At 35.1% G+C, this 25,849-nt stretch overlaps 2 protein-coding genes across 2 annotated transcripts; both read left to right on the forward strand.

The window, feature by feature from the left end:
* Nucleotides 1–2,771: 2,771 nt before the first annotated feature.
* LOC141820519 (protein CLT1, chloroplastic-like) lies at nucleotides 2,772–20,951 on the forward strand. The gene is made up of 10 exons (XM_074707847.1): nucleotides 2,772–3,283; nucleotides 6,085–6,230; nucleotides 7,865–7,902; nucleotides 7,984–8,099; nucleotides 8,358–8,457; nucleotides 8,533–8,568; nucleotides 8,720–8,770; nucleotides 8,845–8,968; nucleotides 17,060–17,185; nucleotides 20,578–20,951. Exons 1-10 carry the CDS (start codon nucleotides 2,871–2,873, stop codon nucleotides 20,739–20,741), a joined length of 1,314 nt encoding a protein of 437 aa, XP_074563948.1. The 5' UTR covers nucleotides 2,772–2,870; the 3' UTR covers nucleotides 20,742–20,951.
* A 2,228-nt stretch (nucleotides 20,952–23,179) lies between these two features.
* Nucleotides 23,180–24,248, forward strand: LOC141816960 (uncharacterized). The gene is made up of 4 exons (XM_074704681.1): nucleotides 23,180–23,416; nucleotides 23,519–23,710; nucleotides 23,781–23,922; nucleotides 24,136–24,248. The coding sequence occupies exons 1-4, from the start codon at nucleotides 23,180–23,182 to the stop codon at nucleotides 24,246–24,248; spliced, it is 684 nt and encodes a 227-aa protein (XP_074560782.1).
* The last annotated feature ends 1,601 nt before the right edge of the window (nucleotides 24,249–25,849 follow it).

Consider the following 25,849-nt stretch of genomic DNA (forward strand, 5'->3'; position numbering starts at 1 on the left):
AGTGTTCGTTTGAGGCTTGAAGATTGGTGAAAACAAGCATGATTAATTTTTGTTAGAGATTTTCTTGTGTGATAAAACTTTCTTTTGATTTATTGTATTTTTTATAATTGTAAGAGATTTTTCCACCTTTGATAGTTGACTGAAAATGAGAAAGTTAATGGTATTTCCTAAGAATGATCTACTAACAAATAATAAATTGTGGAGTAGGAGTTTAGGATTATCAAGCCATGTTAAGCAAATATGTTAGTGCTTGTAAATGTTTGATTTTTTGTTTATAGATATTCTACTGCTTTGATTGTGTTCAACCTTCTTAGTTCAATAGCAAGAGCATAGGATCCCCAATAATGTTCAAGTAAATCCGAAATTGTTTTAAAACTATGATCAAAACATGTTAAAAAAAAATAATTTTCACATATTTTGTTAACTTCAATATACTCACTACTTAAAACAACTTAACTGAGTTCTAGTTAATGAAATCCTTATCTTAATTAATTTATTTTTGAAGGTGTTAGTAGTTCAATTTTCAAAAAGTACAAAAAATCATAGAAAATTTTCAAAAATTAAAAATTTCATAAAGAAGTTTATTTTATTAAAAGAGAATTCATTTTTCTGAAAAAATAATTTCTTTAATTTAATAAAAAAATCGAAAGTGTGAAAAAGGCTTCAATTATTTCAACTTTCAGTATTAGATTTTAAACTATTAAATATAATATATAAGCATGTGCTCTAAAACAACAACTATATTTAAAATAAGTAAAAATTTTGACACAAAAAATTTATGCAATTAAAAATAAATTAAATTATTCTAAACATATGTCGTGCCCCCATCTAGGGTTGAGTTTACCCTTCATTCCTAAATTTATTATCACACACTAAATTTTTCTAGGTCCAAATGTTCTAATCTTATAATCAAAAGGAACTCTATGGTAAGATGATTCTTTGTTGGGAGAACGTAATGAGGCCAATGACAACTTATAAATACCTTAGAGTTTTTCTTAAATACAACAATGAAATCATGTGTTAAATCTGCTTCTCTCTAGATGAAAGGGCATCATAGAAATAGCATGATAATTTCTCTCCTTTATGGATCATTCATTTGGTTATGGACATATGAAAATAATGTTTTTAAAAATAAATTTGAAGAGTTCATTTTTCCCGTGCACTTCATTTTTATTTTTTGGAAGGAGAGGGGAATCTAGCATTGTTCTCTCCTCTCCCTTGCCATGAATTTACACCATACCGACCCATATAGTAGGGCTTAAATGTGTCATTGATGCTCTCAGACACCTTACCTTAGTCATTTGATCATGTATATCCATGGAATTAGTTTGACCTTAACCAGCTTAATAGCCCAAAACAATCCATTTCAATTTAAAAAAATTACATAGGTTCTTTAGTTAATCAAAATGCTAAATTTTCAACTAAAAAAAAAAAGAGAATAATGATTAAGTTTCTATCTTTTGAGACAAGTGAAGGTGAAATGATTAAGGAAAGTGCATAAATCAATATTTAAGAGCATTAAGAACGTATTAATGGTCTTATCTTTTTATTCTAATGTTCCAACTTTATCAGAGTGGTTTAAGGCAAACCACCTCTTACTATTTGAGAAGGCTAACTGGGTAGTCTTCGGAGCATGATTGAGTTGGTTAGTATGAGATAGACTTACAAAAATAGACAAGGATTGAATCTCGGCAAAGCCGAGATAATGCCTTTTGTAGTGACCAATTACGGCTTCTCGATTTATCTGTTCACAGATGGTCATAGGATCGACCGTGTGGAACCGCTAGAGTAGCGGATTTTATCTTTTTTGTTGAAGAAAAAGAGAAGGCCAACTCACCGAGGAAAAAACATGAAAAATACTTATGAACATTAAGAGCATCAAAGTGATTTGACTTAAACAATTTTGATACCAAAACAAATTTATTGGACTAACTAAAAAATATTCAAATAGACTTCACTTTTATGAATTCAATTGTATATTTATTTATCTTAAAATAATAAAATTCGAAATTAATATTAAAAGGAAAAATTATAGTTTTTGACAGAAAGTATTCTTTGAATATCTAAATCAGAGTATAAAATTGAAGATTGATTGGTGATTTAAAACTATCATAAGGGTAAGGAGTTTTAGGAATAATTGGTGTCCAAATTGGTATCCAAATTGGATGTATCAATCGAGAAGACGGAATGTATTTTTATTTCCTTCCTTCTCCGTTCCTTTTTTTTTATCATTTGTTTTTTTTTGTCTGGGAAAGCAAACCTAAACATCAGCAGGCATATTATTGTTCAAAACAAATGTTATAAAAATTGTTCAGCAATTCAAGTTATTCTTTGCTTCCATCTTCTCCTTTCTTTCTTTGTAGAGACGCCGTCAACCTCAACTCCGTTACAACCGCAAGCGCACCCACCAATCAATTCCATCAATACGCCAAAGTTCTTCGCCAGGTTATTTTCAAGCAAAAGCAAGCCAAAAGAAAAGCAAATTCTGAAAAATATGCCGAAAAGAGGCGTCGCGAATCCAACCAGCCATCCCCTTCTAATTTCTAACGCGGCAACTCCACGATTCACGCCTGATCCAACGCAAATTTTCACCTCCTTTCTATCAGACCCACCAACTACAAAACTACACGTTTCAATTATCAGCTTATTGCGATACGTGTCTTCTTGTAGCTCCTTGGTGGCGTGTCTGAGGGCCGAATCGTAGCATTCGATCCGCGTCCCACCGCAAGTGATAAAGCTCGCACGTCAGCTTCGGGCTTTTCTCAGTCGCTATCAATTAACATTAACAAATTTGAAAGAGAGGGAGGGCCTTCCTTATTTCCACGATCCGATCGTCTGATTCCCTTGCCAATTGCCGGAAGGGATCGCCGATGTCCTTGTGCTATCGCCGCCTCCCCGGCGCCTCAATACTCACGCCGTCGGATCTCCGGCTTCAGATTCTCCAACTCCGACCGGTCTCCGTCCGCTCGGCGCTCTGCGATGGGATCTTCCGTGCCCTCCGAGCCGAGAGCAGATCACGGTTCTCCGAGCCGGTCGTGGTTCCCTTCCAGGAAGGCGGATGGTCGTTATCGAGGGTGCGATCTCGATCGGCGAAAGGTGTCTGTGCTATAGGGGAGATGATTGGGGAATTAGAGGTGGATCGGAGGCAGCAGAAGGCGGCGGAAGTTGTTTCTGCGGCGGCGGTCACGGTGGTCCTTGGTACCGGCAACCGGGTGCTCTACAAGCTCGCGCTCGTGCCTCTCAAGGAGTACCCTTTCTTCCTCGCCCAGTTCGCCACGTTCGGGTAATTTCCTCTCTCTCTCTCTCTCTCTCTCTTGTTTGCACGCGTCTCATTTCGGGGCGCATTTTGTTGCGGGTCGAACTGCTGTTGACACGCGCTAGCTGCAAGCAGCGGCCAAGGTGAGTTAGGAAAACAAACTGTGGAACCGCCACATCAGCGGCCCCCTAGAGCCGGCCAAGGTGAGTTAGGAAGCTCGGCTCTAAGTTGGAAGCGTGTCGAGAAAGCATGCTGACAAAAAAAGATAACTTCTTTATAAAAAAAAAGGAAATAAAATTTGCTGAGGGTGTGCGGTAGTTTCGCTGGCCACGCATGTTTTTCGTTATTCGTGGTCCTCTTATTTTCGAATGGACCAGCATGCTTACTAATGCTTCAGACTGCGGACCACCAGTATAATTTAACGAGAGTTCCTCATTGAGAGACAAATTGGTTAAGAAGGTATCGTTTTAGGTTATTTAGGACAGAGAGACAGATTGGTTACAAGGTGTTATTTTGAAGTTATTAAGACAAAGGGCGCCCACGGTTTGATAATTTATTCTTCATAGTACCAGATTTTTTTAGAGCCTGCAAGTGCTAACTATGCTACATAAAGCCCGTAAAAGTTTGGAGATGGTAGTGTACAGGGACAGATTGAGGCATTAGAAGTAGCTGTGCCTTCTTTAGAATAAAAAAGTAGAACATGAACGGTCTCTAGGGTAAACTGAAGAAGGTTCTTTTTATGCAATTACATGCTATTTGTGTGTTTCTTTGCTACAGGGACCAACTTTGATGCTTTGCTATGTTTAGATACGGTGCAATGGTAGGGCACCCATGGTTTGATTCTCAATTATGGTGCATTGCAGGACATTTTCCTCTAGTGAGATGAAATACTTGGGATGTTGTGTTACTAGACCGCCTGCCACGTGTGCTTCTGGATTTACCGTGGTGGCCGATGGAAAACTTTTGTAGAATCAGGCCGCTCACCTCTAAGATTAGTCAGTTCGAAGAATTAAATATCTGGATTACCAAAAAAAAGAAAAAAAATACATGAATCCAAAAATTGTTCAAACAAGCCATTTCAGACTGATAGCTAGTCTTATCACAAATGTCCTTGTACAGATGAACTCAAATACAACAACAACAACAATCAAGTGTTATCCCAGTAGATGTGATCGGCTATAGATGAACTCAAACACACTTTAAGAAAAATATAAAAACACTCAGAAATATATAGATGATGAATGCATTGATGAATCATTACTTTGTTTACTTTCTTTCAAAAGCATTTGGTTTCATCTTAATATTTTATCTAGAGAGTGTTACGTAGCAAAAGATCTAATAGGTAGCCTATTCAACCATTTTCAAATAAGGAGTGCCTTATTTGATTTTTTTTCAACATTAGGTTTGTTTGAGCAACTTCCCTTTACTTCCTATTTCCTTTTAGTTTTGCCTACGGATCTATAGGTTGGCATCCACTCCAAATAAAATTTGGGTAATAATTATCAAGGTTTTAGATCCATAACTAATACTTGATAGTCTTGATACTATTATGGTTAAGACGATTAGTGTCAAAACTTTCTTTAATAATATCATTTATGGTTGTTATAGGTTAGCATAGTTAGGGTTGTAAATGAACTAAACGTTCGTGAGCAAGCTTGGTATTCGGTTCGGTAAGAGCTTGTGCATGTTCGTTCATTATACACAAGGTCAATTAAATAAACAAGCTTGAACTACTCATTAAACTAATGAAAAAGCTTAAGCACATATATATTCAACTTGTTAATGTTCATATGGTTCATGAACAATATCTACAAACAAAACTTCTGAATTATGTTCATCTACAAATCTCTTATCAAACTTATAAATGAAAAAAAAGTTTCAAAACAAACAAATAAACTTAAGATTAAGCTCACTAACCAATCAAACAAGCTTAAGAATATAAAAGTTGCAAACAATCAAATATGTTTGAATTAAGAGCTGATAACATTTAAATGAACCAAGCTCAAGCTCGGAAAAAAAACCAAGCCAAGCATGAACAACCGTTTCGATAGCTTGGTTTATTTGAGACTTGACTTAGCTTGGCTTGATTACCTTATCAAACAAGCTTGAACAACACAAAATGTGGCTTGACTTGACTCGTTTATGGTCCTAGGCTAAGCATGATGATGCTTTAACATGCTAAAATTAGACAGTTCACTATATGTTCCTTAGTCGATCCTCTAAGACTTCATACTATCATAACATTTTGGGGCCTACCTATTGATTCATGTATGCTTTCTAGCATGAGTCATCACAAAAGATAGGCTACACACAAAGAAGTTTACCCACATTAGAATATTTGAGTATGCAACCTGTACTATAGCAGTCTTTGAGAAGAGACAACACAAATTTTTGCTTCCATTGCACCTTCACATTATATGATTGGAGCATTGCTTATCTCTTCTAGAGGATGACCCTATCATTTATGGATATGCTTCTTATATCTCCTCTCAACTCCTTGTTTCCAAGAAATCAAAAGAGGATATGTTTCGTATGGATTTGAACCAAATGGTTCTAAAAAAATCAGATAACTTCATCTTTCACAACACAACAAATAATTGGCAGGAGCATTTGCTTGGCTTATGTGAACTCCAACACAAAAAACCTTTGTCTGTAATCCACTTATTCGTATTAACACTTAAATAAGTAAACAAATAGGGCTTTGTCTTCCTCCAACAAAGGATTTCCATCAGTCTTAAATGCTCTAGTCTGTTCTTTTCATTACTCTAGCCTATTGATAAGGTTAGCTATACATTATTTTCAACTGTAGTTTTTTCCTTTTTTGTCAGATACTTGGTGGTTTACTTTTCAATCCTTTACATTCGTTATCAAGCTGGCATTGTAACCGATGAGATGCTTACACTTCCAAAGGCCAGATTTTTGGCTGTTGGACTTTTGGAAGCTTTGGCTGCAGCATCAGGAATGGCAGCTGGAGGTATGCTAGCCTTTTTTTTTTATTGTGAGGTATGCAAATATATGAGATTAGCTATATGCATCTAATATTGTCTAGTATCATCCTCTCAGCCCTGTAAATTTCCGCATCATTAAAACATAAGTGGAGGTGGTGTTTCTAATTCATGTGTTCCTCCTGACGTCGATAGGGGCAAAAAATTCTGTCCTGATTTACTACCTTTCTTATGGGTTTTTTTAAAGCTGTTTGTACTGCATAACCATATACCATATGTTTTGTATCTCTTGTGAGCGGCATATAAAATAATTTTGGAAGGTCCAAATATTGATGTCATAATTAAGAAGCATATAGTTAAATGTTTGTGAATCTGTATGATCAATCCTATCTAATAAAGATACGCAAGTTAGTAAGACGTGCTGAAAACAAAATAGATTCTGATAACTCTTCGAACCTTTTTTGTCAAATATTTTACACTATTCAGCTTGGAACATTCATGAATGTCCCATTGATCAGGTTGTCTTCACATCTATTCTGTGTTTACATGGTCCAAAAAAGTATTTGAATTTATAGTATTGATTGAGCACATGACTATGCATCTTGTCAATTGACAAGATAGCAACCCAGAGTTCAAAGCCTACCTACACAACAGAAAGTAATACCAGTCACGCTATGAGGTAGTGAGTTAATCAAATGTTGAACTTTAGCTTCCTTGTAAATTTTTAACTCATCTTTCTCCTTTGTGTTTCATCTTGAAACACTTGTACATGTTTCTATCAATCAGTGGGCTCTCCTTATTCAAAGCATAGTAAATCGTTAATAGGTAATCTTCACAATTTTTTTCTAAGAATGCCAAACAATGAGTTAGGCTTCAAAATATTGAAGTGTATACTTCAGAACCTTAAAAATCGTAAATGCTTTATTGATTAGCAAGATTGTGGACTATGACATCGTATCAACTTGAAACAATAGAAAGTGTTGGGAGAGGGAAAATGGATGGAAAAGTGAAGAGGGAAAAAAATGAAGGCTACTTTTGTTTGAAACGACAGAGAGTGAAAGAATTACTAGTTAGTTTTCCTTTCCAATTGTTTTACATAATAAATTGAGGGGAAACTTGGAGAGATAGTTTGTTAACTGTAATTCAAACAATTTTTTTTACACTCATTGTTTAGCCCAGTTTTGAGGATTAGTTTTTCTTTAATCAATGGGTTTCTCTTTCCCAGTAAAAATGGGAAAAAAAATCTTTGTCTTTTATTTATGTCTTCAAATCAACACAGTCAAGAACTATTATCATAATGATCAGATGTTGTCTGCTTCTAAACTGTCTCTTTGCATGTATGAGAAGAGTGAATGAAAATCAGAAAATTCAGAGGAAATTCTGGTTAAGACATACAGATGCTACATTTGAAGTAGAAAAAAATTATTGTTAGCATATATGCATGATATTTTGTCCAAACTAGGAAATGGAATACACCATACTCAAACATGGAAATTGAACCCATCAAGTGTGTTTCTCTTTAGATTTTTCTTTCTCTGTTTCTTTGACAATGGGCTTCTCTTCCCACATACTGAGTTTTTGAATTTAATGAAGTTTCATATAAAAGCATTTACTCAGAAACTTCACTGACTTGTGTTGTTCATTTGGTTTTTTGCTAGAGTAGCTGTTCTTTCGGGGGCGTCAATCCCAATCCTTTCCCAAGTAATGAGATTCAATAATCACCTTTCCTGAGACATTATGTAAACATTCATCAGATAACATGTATTTAATCATGTTTTGCAGACGTTTCTTGTTTGGCAGCTTCTCTTTTCAGTTGTTTTTCTTAAGAGGCGATTTCGATTAACCCAAATACTAGGGTGCTTTCTTGTGGCCATTGGAGTGGTAATAACTGTGACAAGGTATCTTCGTAACATATCAAATGATGTTTGTTTCAATTTTAGTTGAATGAAGATATTTGAACCCTGGTCTTTGGCCTGCTCATGGCAATAGATTACAACTGTACGTAAAATATATGAGTCAAATACGATTATCACAATATAAAATGTTATTTTGAGAGTCCAATATTATACTCTTTCTATGACCACCTTTACTGGTATAACACAATTAATGAGTCTTGATCAGACAGCACTAATCAGTAAGTCTATTTGCTTGTGCAGTGGGTCTGGTTCTGGTATCTCATTAAAAAATGCTGGAATATTTTGGTCACTTCTTATGGTACTTTCATTTCTATTGCAAGCTGCAGACACTATTTTGAAGGTAGTATATTTCTTGGTAAAATTATAACCTTACCCATGGACAGTTTTTCTATAATCTGCTATTTTGTGTATGTAGGAAATTATATTCCTGGATGCTGCTAAGAAACTGAAGGTATATTCCTGGCCCAATCAGCTTGAGTTTTTACACGCCAGAGTTGCTGTATTCCAATGTGCTGCTATTCTAATAATAATTCTTATGATGTGTTGTCAATATAACTACTTAATTTCAGGATTCTAATACTTTATGTTGTTTCATATGCCAGGGAGGTTCCATTGACCTTTTTGTTGTAAATTCTTTTGGATCTGCTTTTCAGGTTAGAATTACTCTTGGGGAATTTTTTTCTTATAGGTTGAACTTCCATTTACCGTGAAAGCTATGTTAATGCAGGCCTTGTTTATATGCCTTTTGATGCCATTCATGTCGAAACTATGGGGCATACCATTCAATCAGTTACCATCATATATTAGAGATGGAACAGCCTGCTTCCTAAATGTTGGATCATTATCCGGAGGTCTGTCACTTTTACTTCTCTGGTTTACTTCAGAAAACATTTTTTTTTCTTGAAATACTTAGTCATAGAAACTTTGCAAAGTACAAAATTCTTGATTTTTTAAATTGCGATATTCTACATTTTTTGTGTTGGACTTTTCGGGCCGCAAAAATCGCTTTTTGCGTTGCGGAAACCCCGGAAGCCCGGCCACGGATCCGTGCGAAGATTATAAAATTTACTTATACATGTTTTTTCTAGATCTACTCTTACATCTACATGTCAAGGGAGGTTACCCTTGAAGCGATGCCCTTCGCGTATCCCGCTTGTCCTTATGGTCGCCGGATTTCTAGGATGTCAAGTGCACACCCCTCTATATGTATCCACACGGACAAAGGATGGAGAAGAAACCTCTTGAGTGTGCTAGCACTCCCTAGAGGATTTCGGCCAAGGAAGGGAGAGGGAGAGGAGAAGAGAGCCAAGGAAGAAGATGATGGAATGGCTTGAATGAAAATCAATTAGCCTTCATATCCTCTCTAAATGTGGCCGACCACTTCATGAGGGGGGGGGGGGGGGGGGGGGGGGGGGGGGTTACAAAACCTCATTTAATGCCAAGAGTTACAACTCTTGTTTCCCTCATGCGGTGGCATACCTAATTAATACATTGATGATGTGGAGCACCATCATTGGCCGGCCCTATGCCATATCATCATGAAGTGGCATTTGGTCAACTCAAACTTGACCATAAGGTGACATTAAGTCAAGTCAAACTTGACCATTTATCTTCCTTCTCAAGTCAAGTCAAAGGTGACCTCTTATCTCCCAAGGTTGATCAAATCCAACCTTTTTGATTCAAGTTAATTTAATTTAATGAATCTCTATTCATTAATTTAAATTGACTCAATGAATCAAATCTAAATTAGACTCATTCAACACTTGAATCAAATTGAGTCCAACTCAATTAGTCTAATTTGTATTACACCTAATCCAATTTGGTTCATCACATGAATCTAATCCTCTTGGTCCATCATATGAACCTAATCTCCATCTAATTGCCCTTTGTGTGTGACCCTATAGGTTCTTATAACGTTGGCAATGCTTCTAAACCAATTTAGAAACATAAGCAATGAGTGGTATCTAGCAACACATCATTGCTACCCAAGTTACAAGAATGTTGAAATCCAACATCACCATAGTGACTACTAATTGTGACTCTCACAATAGGTGACCATGTCCTTCTATCCTTAATATCAAGATTGATCAATTGAGACATAGACCGTGTTATCCTCTAATCAATCTATGTCTTGAACTCCAAGTAGACTCACTCTAATTAAATGAGCTCAATATCTCATAATGATTCATTTGGGCATGATCATGCACTTAGTGGTCTCACTCTATCAAGAACCATGATATCACTCTTGTCATATAGGAGGGATAGATCCCATCTACATCACTCACATCCCTCCACATAATTTGTTACATGCCCGGTAATCGCCTTTATAGTCCACCCATTTACAGGTGAGTTTGACAAAGTCAAAGTATGCAACTCCTTATGTTGGGAACCATGGTTACTTCAGGTCCAAGGACTAATAGTCATACTAATAGCCACAATAGAAAGTACATGACACTCATATAACGATCCATGATACTTTCTCATGGCGGGTCATTCGGTATATATTCTCCAATGCATACCCATGTGTCAACTTGATATCTCATATCCATGACTTGTGAGATCAAGTCATCGAGTTGACCTACATGCTAGTCTAATCGCATTAACATTGTCTCTGAATGTTAATACTTGACTAGGAATCATTAAGAGTAGTGTTCTCTATATCATCTCATTATCGATTCAACCAATCGATTGATATAGATATGAACCTTCTACTCAAGGACGCTATTATACTTAGTTATTTGACACCAATACAAATAAGTATAATAACCATAAAAAAATGTCTTTATTAATATATAGAAATATGATACAATGAGTCCATACAACAATCATTACATGATTGGCTCTAGGGCTGTCACTAACATTTTGCACGTAAGTTCCTTATGAAGTTAAATCTAAAACAAATTAACCAGTCACTGATCCTACTATGTTCTCATCTTTACAAATGAAAGGTGGCTCTAAACATTTTAATTGATTCTATGGTGACACACTTTGTGCTGTATTTGATGGAAATGAAGGTTTACCTTGTGTACACCATGAAATTAAATTGCAGCAAAATTTCAACTTACGAGTATAAGGTTTACTGCATCTGTATCCACTAGAAAATGTACTGGTTAAAGCATTATGCATTGTAAATATTTTCTACTCATTGCATCAGCATGAAGTTAGAACAGAATTTTTTGTGAGCCTGTCTTATGTAAATATAAAGATTAAAGACTTGATCTTTGGTAACACAACACTATTGTGTTTGTAGAGTATATGTTATTTTCTACTCATTGCATCAGCATGAAGTTAGAACAGAATTTTTTGTGAGCCTGTCTGTAAATATAAAGATTAAAGACTTGATCTTTGGTAACACAACACTATTGTGTTTGTAGAGTATATGTTTGTTGGCTGAGTCAATGTTACAGAAAAGCCAACCACACTTACTGTTAGCATTTCTAGTGAAAGAATCAAATCTGATTCAAACAGGTGATTACAAAATTTCTTGAATATATATTTTATACACATTATTGTTGCCAACTGAAAAGTAGACGATCTTTTAAGCTTATAAGTTGATTAAACCCCTGTATGTTAATTTATGACATTAACTAGAGAAACACTGTTTTCACAGTAAGTCATTGATTTTCCACCTATGGATAGGCTGTGGTATGTGTGTGTATATATATATATATATATATATATGTTGCACTTTGTCCATGTGTTTCAGAGTCTTGTTGTCATTGTTTTTTTTACAACAATGAGCTTTCTATTTCATTTAAGAAATAACCAAAGGAATTGCATTAAAATTACTAAATAATGGTAAGCAAACTGTGATAAACCTAGAAAACAATTCTTGATTTGAAGGGGCACCAAAGGTCTATGCCCTACCATCCCTTAGATAGAGAGACTAAGCGAACCTTTTGTTTTTTTTCATGTTGTCAAATAGATTATAATGAATTTGAAATAGATGACAAGTGCTTGATCCAATTGATCAGGTTGTATAGAGATTGTGTAGGAACAAGGTTCAAGTCTCTCCATATGTTTGAATTCCTCAATTATATATACTATGCACTTCCTCTTATTGCCTATCATAAATGACTTGACTCATCTTGACATCATCTCTAATTCTTAATATTTTTGGTGCTTCATCACAACAAGGATAGAGAACCTGATGCTTTCTCATTATGCTATCCTACTCTTGTTGTCATTGCTTATTTTTTGTTTTTTCAACAATGACCTTTCTGTTTTATACAAGAAATATGAACAAATTATATGAAAATTACTAAATAAAGGTAAGCAAACAACAGTTCTTGACTTGAAGGGTCACCAAAGGTCTCTGTTGTACCATCCCTTAGGTAGAGGCTAGCGGAGCTTTTTGTTTTTTAAGTTGTCAAATGCTTTATAATGAAATAGATTACAAGTGCTTGATGGAATTGATCAGATTAATCAGGTTGTATAGCAAAGGATCAAAGTCCTCTGTTAGGGGTTTTTCAATTATATGTACACTATGGATTTCCTCTTGTTGTCTATCCCAGGATCAAATTCCTCTCGCCATGCCATAATCTTTAGTTCTCAATATTTCTATTACTCATTATCTTTAGTTCTCAATATTTCTATTACTTAATCACTGCAAGGATAAAGAACCTGTCGCTTGCTCATTTATCCTAGCTTGATGTAAAATGAAGATGCATAGACTCAAAAGCCTTACAAAGAGAACCGAATTTTATTGAATTGAAAATTGAATTAACAAAGAGGTTTGAATTCGTCTATAGACTATAAGCATGATCTTTTCACTTAAAGACTTGGTAATAGCTAACTTATTCAGAAAATAAGATAGATAAACTTGAGGTTATGTAACTATTCTCTAACAAGAATTAAATTTACCTAATTTGCTTTGACTACTAAAATAAGTTCTTATAACTTCTGCAGTCTATTGAAATTTAATACCTTCCAATTTAGAAACATGCAATTGTTTAACTTCCTAATCTTTTGCATCATTCTCCCACCCTAAGGAAGATTCGGCTCCTAGTGAATTATTTGTAGTTTCTTTAGTTCAAGGTATTGAAAAACAATTTTTTTGGTAGTAGGCAGCTAACCAACCGCCTAGGCAGTAGGTGGATGTTTAGGTTGGAGCTTAGGTAGTCAACATTAAAATAGGTGACCTGTTATTGTTATGGAGTCAAGTGTGTGGTGAATTTCTATTTTTGGTAGAGTATGGTTGGTTAATGTTGTGGAGGCATGCTCTTATGGTCGGAATGCAAAGGCATTGCATGTGGAATCGTCATGGTGACTGGTGGCATCATCTTTGGCTCATGTAGAGGTGTCCTTGTGGAGGAGCTGCGATGGATGATGGTGTTGCATTCAACTCGTGTGAGAGGGCATTGTGTGTAGAGTTGCAGCGGTCGATGGCTGTTGCATGCGACCAACAATGTTCATTGTAGAGGCATCGTGAGAAGGGATTTCAACGACATTGCATTTGGAGAAATCAGGTTTCAATGTGGGTTGGAGAAAGAAAAGGGATTAGGGCTATAAGTCCAACCTTTTCCATTCATAAACTTAAACTGATTTTTTCCATCACTAAACCACCTTCCTAATGAACTGAATTGGTGAACAACACCCACCTACCCATGATTGTCTATGGTGAAAGCGAAGTGGAAGCCTACTAAACCCATCTAGGTGGCCTCCTATGCCACTTTTTAAATCCATGAAAATAGTTGTCCTTTCCCATAAGTATGAAGAAGGCATAATGCCATCTTAGTTTTGATCTTGAAGGAACAAATATCTATTTTTATTAAACATTCCCCCCAATCAATGATGAATAGTTGCATCTTTATTATTGTCCTTAATCATAAGAAATTGAACTTCTAGTTCATTGACTTCCTTTTTCTTTTACAATCATCTCTTCTAATAAAACCAGAAACGATGCTACTAATCATGAAGTGGGAACATTGTCTGCAATCTCTAATATAGGCTTGCTGTTGAAAATGCAGGCGCTAAGGTAAGAGCGTGTGCATTAAATGGAAAGAGCGCAACCTGACATAGTAGGCATACAAGACGGAGGCTTGAATGTCTCCTAGAGTCTTAGTAGCATCGTAAATCTATCATGTTAATACATGTTTAATTAAGTTGGCAAGTTAGAAGGTGTTAAAATCAAAATTTTCTCAAAGTAACATTATTAAAATGGAAAAAAGAGCACTTGGAGGAATTTTTGAAGGAGCATTTTAAGTTGATAAATGTAAAAGTAGTGTCTATTGAATCATTATATATTTTATAATAACCATTATTTCAATACAGTTTTATTCCTTGGTGTCAGCATGTGTCTCTTGTGTAAGCTGAATAGAACTAGAGTCTTGGGGAAAAAGACAAGAAAAACAAACTTTTAGTAGTGATGAGCTCTAAGCAACTACAAAGGGTTACATACCTGTAAAGATTCAGAGATCTCAAGTGTCAAAAAGATGGCTTGTGGCCTAATTTCATTTTTTGTTTGTTTGGCTCAAATGTCTTATCAGTCTCTTGAATAATATGAATTACTTTTTTTTTTGTGAGCCTAAGTCATGGTTATTAGCACATCCAATACCCTTTGAAGGGACCAAGTTATCCTAGGCTCTTCTATGGTTGATTATTGATGTTAAATTATTTTTTATTTACACCGGAATTGCTATCATTTGAAATAGTAGCATTGGGTTGTCTTATTAGTAAAGAGATTTCTTAACAGGACCAAGTTATATGACTCACTTAAGGGTTTAGATGAAGTAGGGGCATATGTGACATTTTTTGGATCTTTTAATTCTTTTTCAAGTAGTATTTAATTGTTGCAATTTTATAATAAACTTTCTTGCACTCGACATAATATTCACTTTTGATACCTTCCTTTATCAAAGTAACTGCATATCATCTTTCTCTTAGGATCCATTTACTAGGCAGAAAGCAAAGAGGCAGGAGACAAAAGATGACAAAAATATATTATAGAGCTCTCTCATTTTATACTTTTTTTGTATCATTTTCCTTCCTAACTTTCATGTTTTCCATCCAAGGAAATAGAGCTTAGGGATTCAAGCTTAAGTTAGCAATTGAATAAGGGTCGGTCCACACTTTCTTTTAGTGTCACAATGCCTATAAAAATTATCAAAATGACATTCACATTCTGTTACTCTTAATTGTTTTAAATTTATCAATTTTGTAAGACAAATACATTTTTTAAGCCTACTTCTCGTTTCAAGCCAAGGTTTAATAAGTGATTATTTTATTTCAAAGCCTGAAATTCTTGAGAAAACCCAAAATGATTAGCTGCTGGGTTGGTTGATTTTTTTGGTCAGGAATTCAGGTTGGTTCAGTTAGTTTTTATATTTTTAAAAGATTTTTTTTTAAAAAAAAATTAGTTATGGAATTGGATGAGGTTGAGTTTCTTGACTTTCAATTTATTTTCAATTCAAACTTTTTTATTATTAAATGTATATTTTTTAATATTTGATCATTTAAAATTTTTTTTCAAAGCCTGAATTCCAATTATAACATCAAAGCTCATAAGTAAAATAGCCAATGCCTGAACTAGGATGGTCTTCAACATCACTGGTGATAATGTATGCTGAAATGTTTTTCTTGCCTCATCAAATAAACATTTCTTAAACCCTACACAATGTTTAGTCCATCTTTGCTTCTTGTTGTTATTAAATTATGTTTGCATCAATATAAACTAGATTGACCTTATCTATTTTATAAAGGGCAGTCTGGTGCACGAAGTTTTTGTCAATGTGGGGTCTCGGGAAAGGATCTATCGTACGCAGTCTTATCCTGCTTTGTAAGAAACTGTCTCTGAGACTCAAACTTTTGACTTGTAGATCACATGACATCAACTTTACTGTTGCGCCAAGACTCTTCTTATTCTTATCTATTCGATGTCAGAAGATATTAAGATGAAGGAGCTAATAAGCTTGTTTGTTAAAGATAAATCAATTGAAAATTAAGAGAATATATGACTATATATATAATGTCGTGTAGCATTGCATATGCTCATGCATTCATACAAACTACAGTGAAGTATAATATATACAATGTGATCACCTGAAATGTATTTTTTTTTCTTTTTTTCTTCAACAATGAGCACATCTGTTTCTGGAACTTTCACTATGATTATGACTCCATCTCCTAATTAATACTAACTGCTAGATTTTTTTTCTTATTTCAGCAATATCTGTTGCTATATTTTGCTTGATCGTCTATATTCTGTTATAGACCTTTTTTTTCCTTTTCATTTTGATATTTCTTTTGTGAATTGGGGCCTCCATTTTCCTCAGAATATTTACGGCTTTGATGTGAGCAATCAATAACCTTGTTTATTGCAGCGTCTCAGTCTCATTAAATTCTTTCATATCATCAATCCAAAATCTCGCATTATTGCTAATTTCAGTTTCAGCATTTTTTCCCTTGTACATTTTACTTGAAGCATGCACATTTCTCTACTAGGGATGACAATATTGGACATATCCTGTGATGTGCAATGCTAACATTATTGCTAATTTCAGTTTCAGCATTTTTTCCCTTGTGCATTTTACTTGAAGCATGCATATTTCTCTACTAGGGATGGCAATATTGGACATATCTGATAATGTAAATGATGATTGATAATATGGTAAGACAACATGATTTATCAAGACAATTTGTAAATAGAATGAAATAATCTGATTCAACACCATAACACAAGATAATAACAGTGCTAGGCTTTTTTTTTTTTGCCGTCCTTAAAATCATGGCAACTAAGACTGTTGGCTCTATACGTGCAATGTAAGCATGTACCCTTATGTTAATTTATTATAATTGGAGTTATTTGTCTTGTACCACTTGGAAACACATTTTTTGTGTATTTTGTTATTCCTATTATAAATAACCTTCTACTAATGCATTAGTGAACTCTTGCAATGTTTTTACGCTAAAACCTACATAGAAACAATGTTGACTTATTACAGGTTGCGAAGGTGCGCCACTTTTGCCAGTATTATTTGTGATTGTTAATATGGCCTTTAACATATCCTTGCTACATCTTCTAAAGATTTCTTCAGCAGTAGTCTCTTGCCTCGCATCCACTTTTTCAGGTTAATTTCTCTCTATTTTTTCCAATGCTATTTGTGTGTATTTCATTAAAGTTTCTGCATTTTGCTACTGAGTTTTTTCCCATAAGCTTTTCTCTACTGGTAAGCTGGCTATTTATGAACACCTTTCCACATAGTTGCTTCTCTAGCAAGGTGGTTCATTATTAGGTTACAATGTCAAAATTTAATTGCATTTGTAAAAGAAAGTTATCTCATGGAAAATACAAATGTGTTGAATTACATGGCAATATTTTTTTGGGGTAAAATCAAAAGGGCGCTCTTGATTACTTGAATCATAAAAAAGACGTCTCTTTTTTTTTAAAAAAAAAGTCAAGAGTGCCCTATCATATTTCTTGTATCGAAAATACCCTTATTCTAATGTTGTTGTAGCAGCTAGGAGTAGTTGCTAGAACGTGTAGCAACTGCACCGTAGTTGCTACAACATATTAAAGTAAATTATATATTTTTTAGTGTAACTTGGTAAAAAATATACATAAAATACTTTTAAAAAATTTATTTTTATCAATTTGGTCAAAAAAATTTTAAACTGGATCAAAATCACTTCAATAATATTAAAAACATCGTAAAAGGACTATAGGCAGCCACTAATTGGCTGCTACAATATTGTAACAATCATTTAATGACTAATATTATTGTTGCAACCACTGAATGACTGCTACAATAATTTTATAATGATTTTAACCTTTTAAAAATGATTTTGATCAAATTTATTTTAATTAAGTTGGTAAAGAGTTGTGATTACCTTGCATAAGAGTCCCTTGACTACAATAGACTTCTTTGGCTTCAATTTCTTTTTCTTTTAATCTACAAACTAAATCTATACTTATCATCAAAAAGTACGACTTTATGGACATTGATATCATATTTAGAGCAATTTACAAGAACACACATTTTCAAATTGATTTTTTTAATCAAATCATCTCCCAAATAATAAAAAAAATTGCCAAATAGTGTGCCTTTCTATTTTTCTTCCCATTTTACCCTCATCCTAAACCATTGACCTATGTGGTATGATTTGAAATTGGCTTACATGAAGACAAACTCTCGTAACACCATTATAATGAGAGTTCTAAAAAAGGGTATTTTAGATGTCCACAAATTCAAATGAGCTGATTTTGAATGAAAGTCATGCAGCTAGCAAATCATCCTGTGCCAGTTAACCCATGCAAGATTATTTGTTCATCTATCTTTATGCGTCATTCGGATGTGAGACACTAAAATGAACATTTTCAATGCATAGCAAGTTGATTTTGAGTGAAAATCACATTGCAAGATGATGTAAAAAGTTAAGTTGTCGATTATTTTGTGTCAATGCATATGTAGGATCGCGGTGGGATCGATAGGGGGTGAATATCAATCGTGCCTTTTTTGTAATTTCGTCGTTCATTCTTTCTTTCTACAAAGTTAGTCGCAGTGGAATACAAATATAATAAAGACAAGAAGAAAAACACAGGGTGTTTACTGATTCCCAACCCCCAAGGTCAATACTCTAAGGTCTATGTACGGGAGGCACCTGTCCACTAGCGTATCTTTTTTCTAGAATTTTTTCGGAGGCAAAGAAACCCCTTACAGTTTAAGTACAAGCAAAATATGATAAACTAAAGCACATATACTTAAATAACAAACTTGTTGAGTTGATCTAGAAGTCTTGGGTGTCACACACTCCTCCTGGAGTGTCCCCGGTCGCAGAGCTTCGATCATTGATTCAAACACAAAGATGAAGAATAGTAGTAAGATTAATGATCTGAAAGTCGTGCGCGAGGTTTATTTATAGGCACTGTTCAGTCTACTGATAAACCTTATCGGTCTATCAAATCTTGTTAAATTTGATCCAAAAGATCGAACTCTTCGCAATTTGGATCGAGCCTCGTGATCTCGTCTTTATCAAGTTTATTGGTTTATTGAACTAGTTGTCAGGCCACGTCATCAATCTGAGTTCGGACCTGAACTCGATCGACCAAACCCAATTAACCGACTAGACCGATGGATCGGTCGATTGAATCGACTTGGGTCTAGTTCGACTCAAATCAAGTTTGGTTTATTTTGGACTTGGTCTGACTGCGTCCGATTTTTGTCTATCTGCTTTCTCAGTCTTGCTTCTAGTTCTAGATTCTTGTAAGTCAAGTATACAACTATAAACATGTAACTTAGCCTAATCTTGTAAGTCTACCTAATCTACTAGGCTTATCTCTTGCTTGGAGTTCACTCCTCTAAGACTTCTTACCACCTAGGATTCATTCTAGAATCCACAAACATAATCATGTAAGTCTACTTGATCTAGTAGGTTTATCTCACCATCTAAGGTTCACTTCTTTAGGATTTTTTCTTTGCCAAACACTCGGTCACCTTCACCCACTTGCACTTGTCACTTTCCAGACATTCGATTATCCTTAATTTGCTTGGACTTGTTTTTGCCAAATATCTGGTCACCCTTGACCTACTTTTGCTAGTCATATGATTAAACTTTTCCTTTGCTAGTCATCCAATCAATTATGACATGGCTAGATTTCTTTTTGCTAGTCATTCGATCAATCTTGACTTGACTAGTCTTCACTCATTTCCAAATATCTAGTTATGCTTGGATCTAACTCTTGATCAAACTTAGCAAGACATATGTACATTGTCAAATATCGAAACTTTGGAAACTGATTGCACCAACATATGCATATTTTGTCAATTTTTATGCATCACTAGTATGTGAGTGATTGCAATTTTTTTTTAAAAGTTATCTTTTAGAAAATAATATTGGCATTGTGCCAATTAGACCCCATAAGGATTTATCTGTATTTATGCATTATTACAATGTGTACGATTCCAAAATGAATATTTTAGGTATAACGTAACTCAAACAATCCAATTATGAAGGAAAATTGTATAGCAAGCTAAGTTTCAAACCAACTGCCAATTAGTAGCTTGTGGGAATTGGTGGGAATAAATTTTGGAAGGTTTTTTGAAATTGCTGGGTAAAATAGGCGGGAGATTATTGAGGAAGGCTATTGGGTAAACTTTGATTATTGAGGTGGGATTGGATAACAAACCATTTAGAAAAATCCTGTTTTACTATCTTTTGCTTAGTGAAACACTTTTTTAGTCCCAGTCTCAGATTTTTTGCTTTACATAAAAAGTACTAAGATTTTATAAGTTGGTTTACATCTTCTGTAAGATGATATGTTTCTTTTAATTGTTTATTTGGTGAAACCGCAGACATATGCAAGATGATTTTACACTAGAATCGTTTGTTTTGTACGTTCACAGGAAGTACAGTTGAGATAGCGATAGGTTTTTGTTTGCAGGCCAATAAGATCATCCTCTCTGATAGCGTGGTGTGAAACTGTGAAACATAATTTTAATACTTCATTATTTTCTTTGTTTAGTTCCCCTCTCCATCTATGCCTTCACGCTGCCACTGCCATACATTGGAGTAGCGTCGTCCCTTCCTGCCGGCTTCGTCACTGGAGCTATGGTTCTTGTTGGTGGTCTACTCCTTTATTGCTGGTGTTCACCTCCACCGACTACCTCACACAATAAAGTATTATGACCTCAAATTTTAGAGTCCACCCCTTTCTTTAATTTTGCTCCTCTCTCTCTCTCTCTCTCTCTCTCTCTCTCTCTCTCTATTCGGCTTATTTATCTCTCTTAACTGAGATAGATGGCATTTTCCTGTAATATTTATTCACAAATAAAATGAATTTTGCCCAAGAATGTATCATTAGAAGGAAACTTTGTTGTTGCGTATGTTGTGATCTCATCAGATTTGCACGTGCCTTTGTTCTTCATTTAATCCGCACGCATGAAGCAATATACATCGAGTGGTTCAGTGTTATTGCAGTGGTATTTTTCTCCTTTTAGTTACAACGGATTAGAGAAAAATATATTAAGAAACTTTTAGAAGGTTCAAGCCAATTTTGGTAAAACTGTTATCTGTATATTTTTTTATAATTTAGATGTCTGAATTTTATCAGATTAGTTTCGAAAATAAATTATTTTTCTTGATTTTATAATATAATTTATGTATATTTAAAAATTGACTTTTAGAATATTAATATCATTTGAGATTTGAATGTTGATTTTTTATTGTTCTTTTAAGTATTTTATTACTATATCCGAGGGGGCAAAGTGTATTTATGTTATCACGTAGGTACAAGTTTTTAGTCATGACAACCAAATATTTTGGTGAAAATTATTTGATAAATCTATTTTATTAAAAATTAATAGCCAAAAGCAAAGGTTTAGAAATGAATACCTAGACAAAAGTATAAGTATCAACTGCTTTTGGTCATTTTATCCGTTTTTATCTAAAATAAGTAATTTCAGTTTTAAAATGGTTTACATAAATCTCATTCTTACAAATCTTATAAAACTTTAATTTCCCCACAATAAAATCTTTTTAAAAAATAATAAAAATGACTCAAGTGTTTTGGTTAAAAATTCTTGATGACTCGTAATAATAATCCATTTCAACTTGTGTTTTAATCTAATAATCTTATGATTTTCATATTGACTTCATTTAATTTTTATTAGTTTCATAGTTATAGCTTGTAGTTTGAATACAAGTTATATATTTAAGTTTCTTATATAACAGTTTAATTAGTTATTTGGAACATGATTAATGAATTGCCACTAGTATTCAATTTAGAAGAAGGAATTGATTGAGGTTTATTTGATTAAGTTAATTTCTAGGTTAATATACAATTTGACCAGTTGACCTACTGCTATCCTTACTTAAACCAGTGATCCAAAAATCATCTAGGCTCAAGTTAAAAACCTTCCAAGTAGAAAATCAAACATTTGAATCTAAACAAGTTAAATTGAGTCAATTTTATGATGTTCCAAATTTGATAAAATAAGTGAGCCAAAGCTTATTTGATAAAGTAAGTAAGCCAAGTTAAGTTTAAAATGAATCAAGTTGTTGAAATTATTGTTCAAATTTGATTTAGTTTCTTTTTTATGAGTTTGAATTTCGTTCAAATTTAACTTGAGTTTGATTCGTTTAGATGCTATTAAACTCTTAATTCAAATTTATTTGATTATTTAAAATTTTTACATTTTAAACTTATTTGATTAGTTATTGAATTTGACAATACAAATTTATATGTTCATTTTAATTTTTTTTTAAAATTAATTTAATAGATTGATAAAAAATTTTAAATACATATGTATTTAAATTTATTTATTTAATTTAATAAATTATTTAAATTTATTTATTTAATTAATTATATATATATTAAATCAAAATAAATAAATTTTTATCGAATCCAATATCAAATTTATTTATTCATTAAATCTTATCCACTATCACAATTATCTATTCAATATAATAATAAAATTATATATATATAAGTTAATTAAATTATAAATAAATAAATAACTAAGTTCGGATATGAGATCTCCAGCTATAATTGCTCATGAAGGAATTCATCCACATTGAACACTGTGAGCAAAGGCTGCGAGAAGTGCTGCCCCTTCACTCACGGGATCCTACCCTTCTCAATGCCACCCTCCCTTACGTTCTTGGAGCTACGTCCATGTGTCCAAATTACAAGGGATTGTATCCGCACTCCCTGTGTGATCTATTAAACTTCATCCATCTCACGATGTCTTCGGTGTAAATCCTGAATGTACCTGAGGCCCGTTGGCCGCCAGAGCTGGAGCTCCCATGAGAGTTTAGGAGAGGTTTGAGATGCCACGTCGAGGAGGGTATGAGTATGGGTGAATGGTTTTTTAGATTGATCCATTAATGATAAAAGTAAAATTTCCTTGCCTCACTCCTTTTTACTACCTCGTTTAAAGAGCCAATAAATGTTAGTAAAAAAACCACGTCATCCTATTACCAGTTTTACCCATGGTAGCTTTTCTGACTTACCACTGTTGTTCGCGACCGCGCCGCTCTATATAGTCGCCAACTCTCGCCCTATTTCGCACTGCTCTCCTTATAGACTGTGGCGCGTTTCCTCGTTTCTGAGGAGCTCCTTCTCGATGGCGGGCTTCGTGCAGAACCTGGACGACGGCGAGCTCTGCCTGCCTTCCGAGTTAATCATGGACGTAGGCCTATCGCGCTACCGCCATTGCTCTGGCGCCTTCTCCGGCGCTCGCGTCCTACATGAGTCCGAAGTTGAGTGCCTAGCTAACAAGCTCCCGCCCTTTGGCACCTTCGATGGCCTCCATCTTCGCCGCGCCGTGAAGCAGCCTCTCGCTGTCCCACCACCTTTCGAGGTCGCTTTATGCTCTGTACCGTTTTTTAGTGTTTCCCCCCTTCGTATATATTCTCTTCCTCGTCGCCACTTCCCTAATCCCATCCCTTGTCTATGTTTGCAGGGCTTCAAGCGTGTTGCACCAGTGGGCTGGTTCGGAGCTTCGGAGAGAGAGATATGGGCTGGGCCATGTCTTCAGGAAACTCAATCAGGGTTAAGGGTTTTGTCGTCTCCAGGTGCCTACCGTGGGCGAGTGGCGGCCGGATTTTTGGCGGAGATGTTCCGGGATCACCCGACGGATCCGGTGCAGTTGCAGGTCTAGTTCACTTGGTTTGTTCGTAGAGTTTAGGAAGGTTATAAATGTTTTGTTTTGGACGATGGGTTAGGTGGAGGTTTACGGTAGGGCTTCCTCGAGGCCGCTGCTTCCGGTTCAAAGCCGCTCCTCCGTTCGGCCAGTTGCGCAGGGAAAACGGAAGTGCGGAGGAACCGGTGTGTTTCTTCCGCGCGTGAAGGAACTGGAGAAAGAATGTAAGACTCTCGATCATTTTATTTATAAATTTTGGTGCTATTTAGAACTCAAGTTCAGTTCTGTTCTTTGCACAATGAAAATGTCGATGACTGTCATCGCCATTATGGCTCGATTCTAATCATGAACATCAATCCTTTTACTACAGTAGCTTTCCCACTGGAATGCCTGTAATTTTTTTCGTCTTGATTCTCGTCTTCCTCACTGTTTCTCAGGCACAGGAGTGCATCAAAGGCAGAGATCAACAAGAAGCCCAACAACGGGGAAGCAGATGAATCCATTTCAGTCTCCCGCAGAGGCGGGTCTTCCGCATGAATGGACCTACTGAGAGTGAAACAAACTCCCCCAGTCATCCTTCTCCACTTCCATGAAAAACCAAACCGGGGAAAAGGCATACCTTTGTGTTCTCATCGTCTCCGTGAATTAAGACCAAGAAGACGGAATAGGAGGGGTTGAGTGGTGGGGGAAGGAGACGAAACCGGCAAAACTTATTAAGTGAGAATAAAATAAAGAATGGAACATTTTCCTTTGTCGCGTGTTAATTTCTTCGTGTTGGACGCTTGTGTGGCTGTAGGATATAAGTCAATAAAGAAAGGACTGGATGATATACATATAATAATGTGGTGAGTTTTTAATGCATGCGCAGTGGTGGCAGAGGGTCACTTTTCAGTTCGTGTCCGTGTTTCCTTCTTCGTGTCTGTGGGGTTTGGGTTTGAGTTGGGGGCAATGTGAAGGGAGTGGCACGACATCGAATGCTTCTATTCTTGTGTACACTACAGACGAAAGCAACCTATGCTGGGAAATCCCCCCAAACATGGTGAAAGGCTTTACTGGGGTCTGCTTCGGTGGCCCCCATCCTCTGATCTACTCTGATATATATTTATTGGGATATTTTTTTAAAAACATATAATATATATTTTTAATAATTAATGAGATATGTCTTAGATAATGCCATTATACTATATCCTAATATATTTATTTACCCCACAGCATATCTTTTAAATTCATTTAAATCCCTAAACTCTTGGTTTATCTTTACAAAATCATTCTAATTAATCACTTAAACTTTGTCAATAATGCATAATTTTGAAAATCACTCACACATTACTTCAGTCGCTGCCTATTATGTTTTTCTGATCCTTGTGATTTCTCTAGGTTTTTAATGAGTTTTAAATTCTGTAATATGCTAAAAGTCCTATAATTTATAATTTTAGGGCTTTCATGTAGTATGGTCTAGAGTTCAGCATGCGTTGTCTAATTTTAAGGTTTACATTTTAAATTCAAGGAGTCATTCCATCTCATAGTTTTAGACAAAACTACTAGATGGGTCTTAATCCCTAGATATCTCAAAATAATTGTAAGATACCAAGGATTTTTATTTTATTTTATTTATTTTTATTCCGTTTTACTTTAGCAGAACCAAATTACACAACTTGGTTTGGTTCGTTAAGGAAGAGAATTTTGACAGAAAGGAATAGATTAGAAATTTTGTTTTAAGAAAACGAAATGAACAAAATTTGTTTGGATTAAATCGAAAGTTGTTTGGTTAATGAACCAAACGAACCAAGATTGAACCAACTTAATTTGGTTCGTGCTGGAAGAGATTTTGATAGGATAAAATGGATGAAAAGATTCGTCTTGCGAAGACGAATCCAACAAAATTGGTTTGAGTCAAATTGGAGGTCGTTTGGTGAGTAAATCGAGTGAACCAAGACTTGAACCAGTTTGCTATAGTAATCGGTTTAACCGTTATAATAAATCCTAGGTTTTAAACTCGTTTAGCCCAGTAAACTCAAGTTATAATCCAATTTTATAAGGGTACTGTGCACTCCTCAAAATACTCTCTCCTGCTCGCGCCCGCATCCGAGCGACTACGCCCGCGCCCGCGCCCGCGCCCGCGCCCGGTCAACCGCCGCCCAGGTCTGCCGG

This window comes from Curcuma longa, chromosome 2, assembly GCF_044706935.1.
Source record: "Curcuma longa cultivar G26 ecotype Majalengka, Jawa Barat chromosome 2, ITB_CL_G26_1.1, whole genome shotgun sequence".
Taxonomy (NCBI): Eukaryota; Viridiplantae; Streptophyta; class Magnoliopsida; order Zingiberales; family Zingiberaceae; genus Curcuma; species Curcuma longa.

Excerpts from the sequence above, each read along its gene's own strand:
- LOC141820519 (XM_074707847.1), top strand. The coding sequence starts at position 2,871 with ATGTCCTTGTGCTATCGCCGCCTCCCCGGCGCCTCAATACTCACGCCG. Across the intron at positions 8,100-8,357 it reads GTGGTAATAACTGTGACAAG|TGGGTCTGGTTCTGGTATCT; the intron begins GTATCTTCGTAA and ends TTGCTTGTGCAG. Across the intron at positions 8,969-17,059 it reads TGTTGGATCATTATCCGGAG|GTTGCGAAGGTGCGCCACTT; the intron begins GTCTGTCACTTT and ends GACTTATTACAG.
- LOC141816960 (XM_074704681.1), top strand. The coding sequence starts at position 23,180 with ATGGCGGGCTTCGTGCAGAACCTGGACGACGGCGAGCTCTGCCTGCCT. Across the intron at positions 23,711-23,780 it reads CGGATCCGGTGCAGTTGCAG|GTGGAGGTTTACGGTAGGGC; the intron begins GTCTAGTTCACT and ends ACGATGGGTTAG. Across the intron at positions 23,923-24,135 it reads GAAGGAACTGGAGAAAGAAT|GCACAGGAGTGCATCAAAGG; the intron begins GTAAGACTCTCG and ends ACTGTTTCTCAG.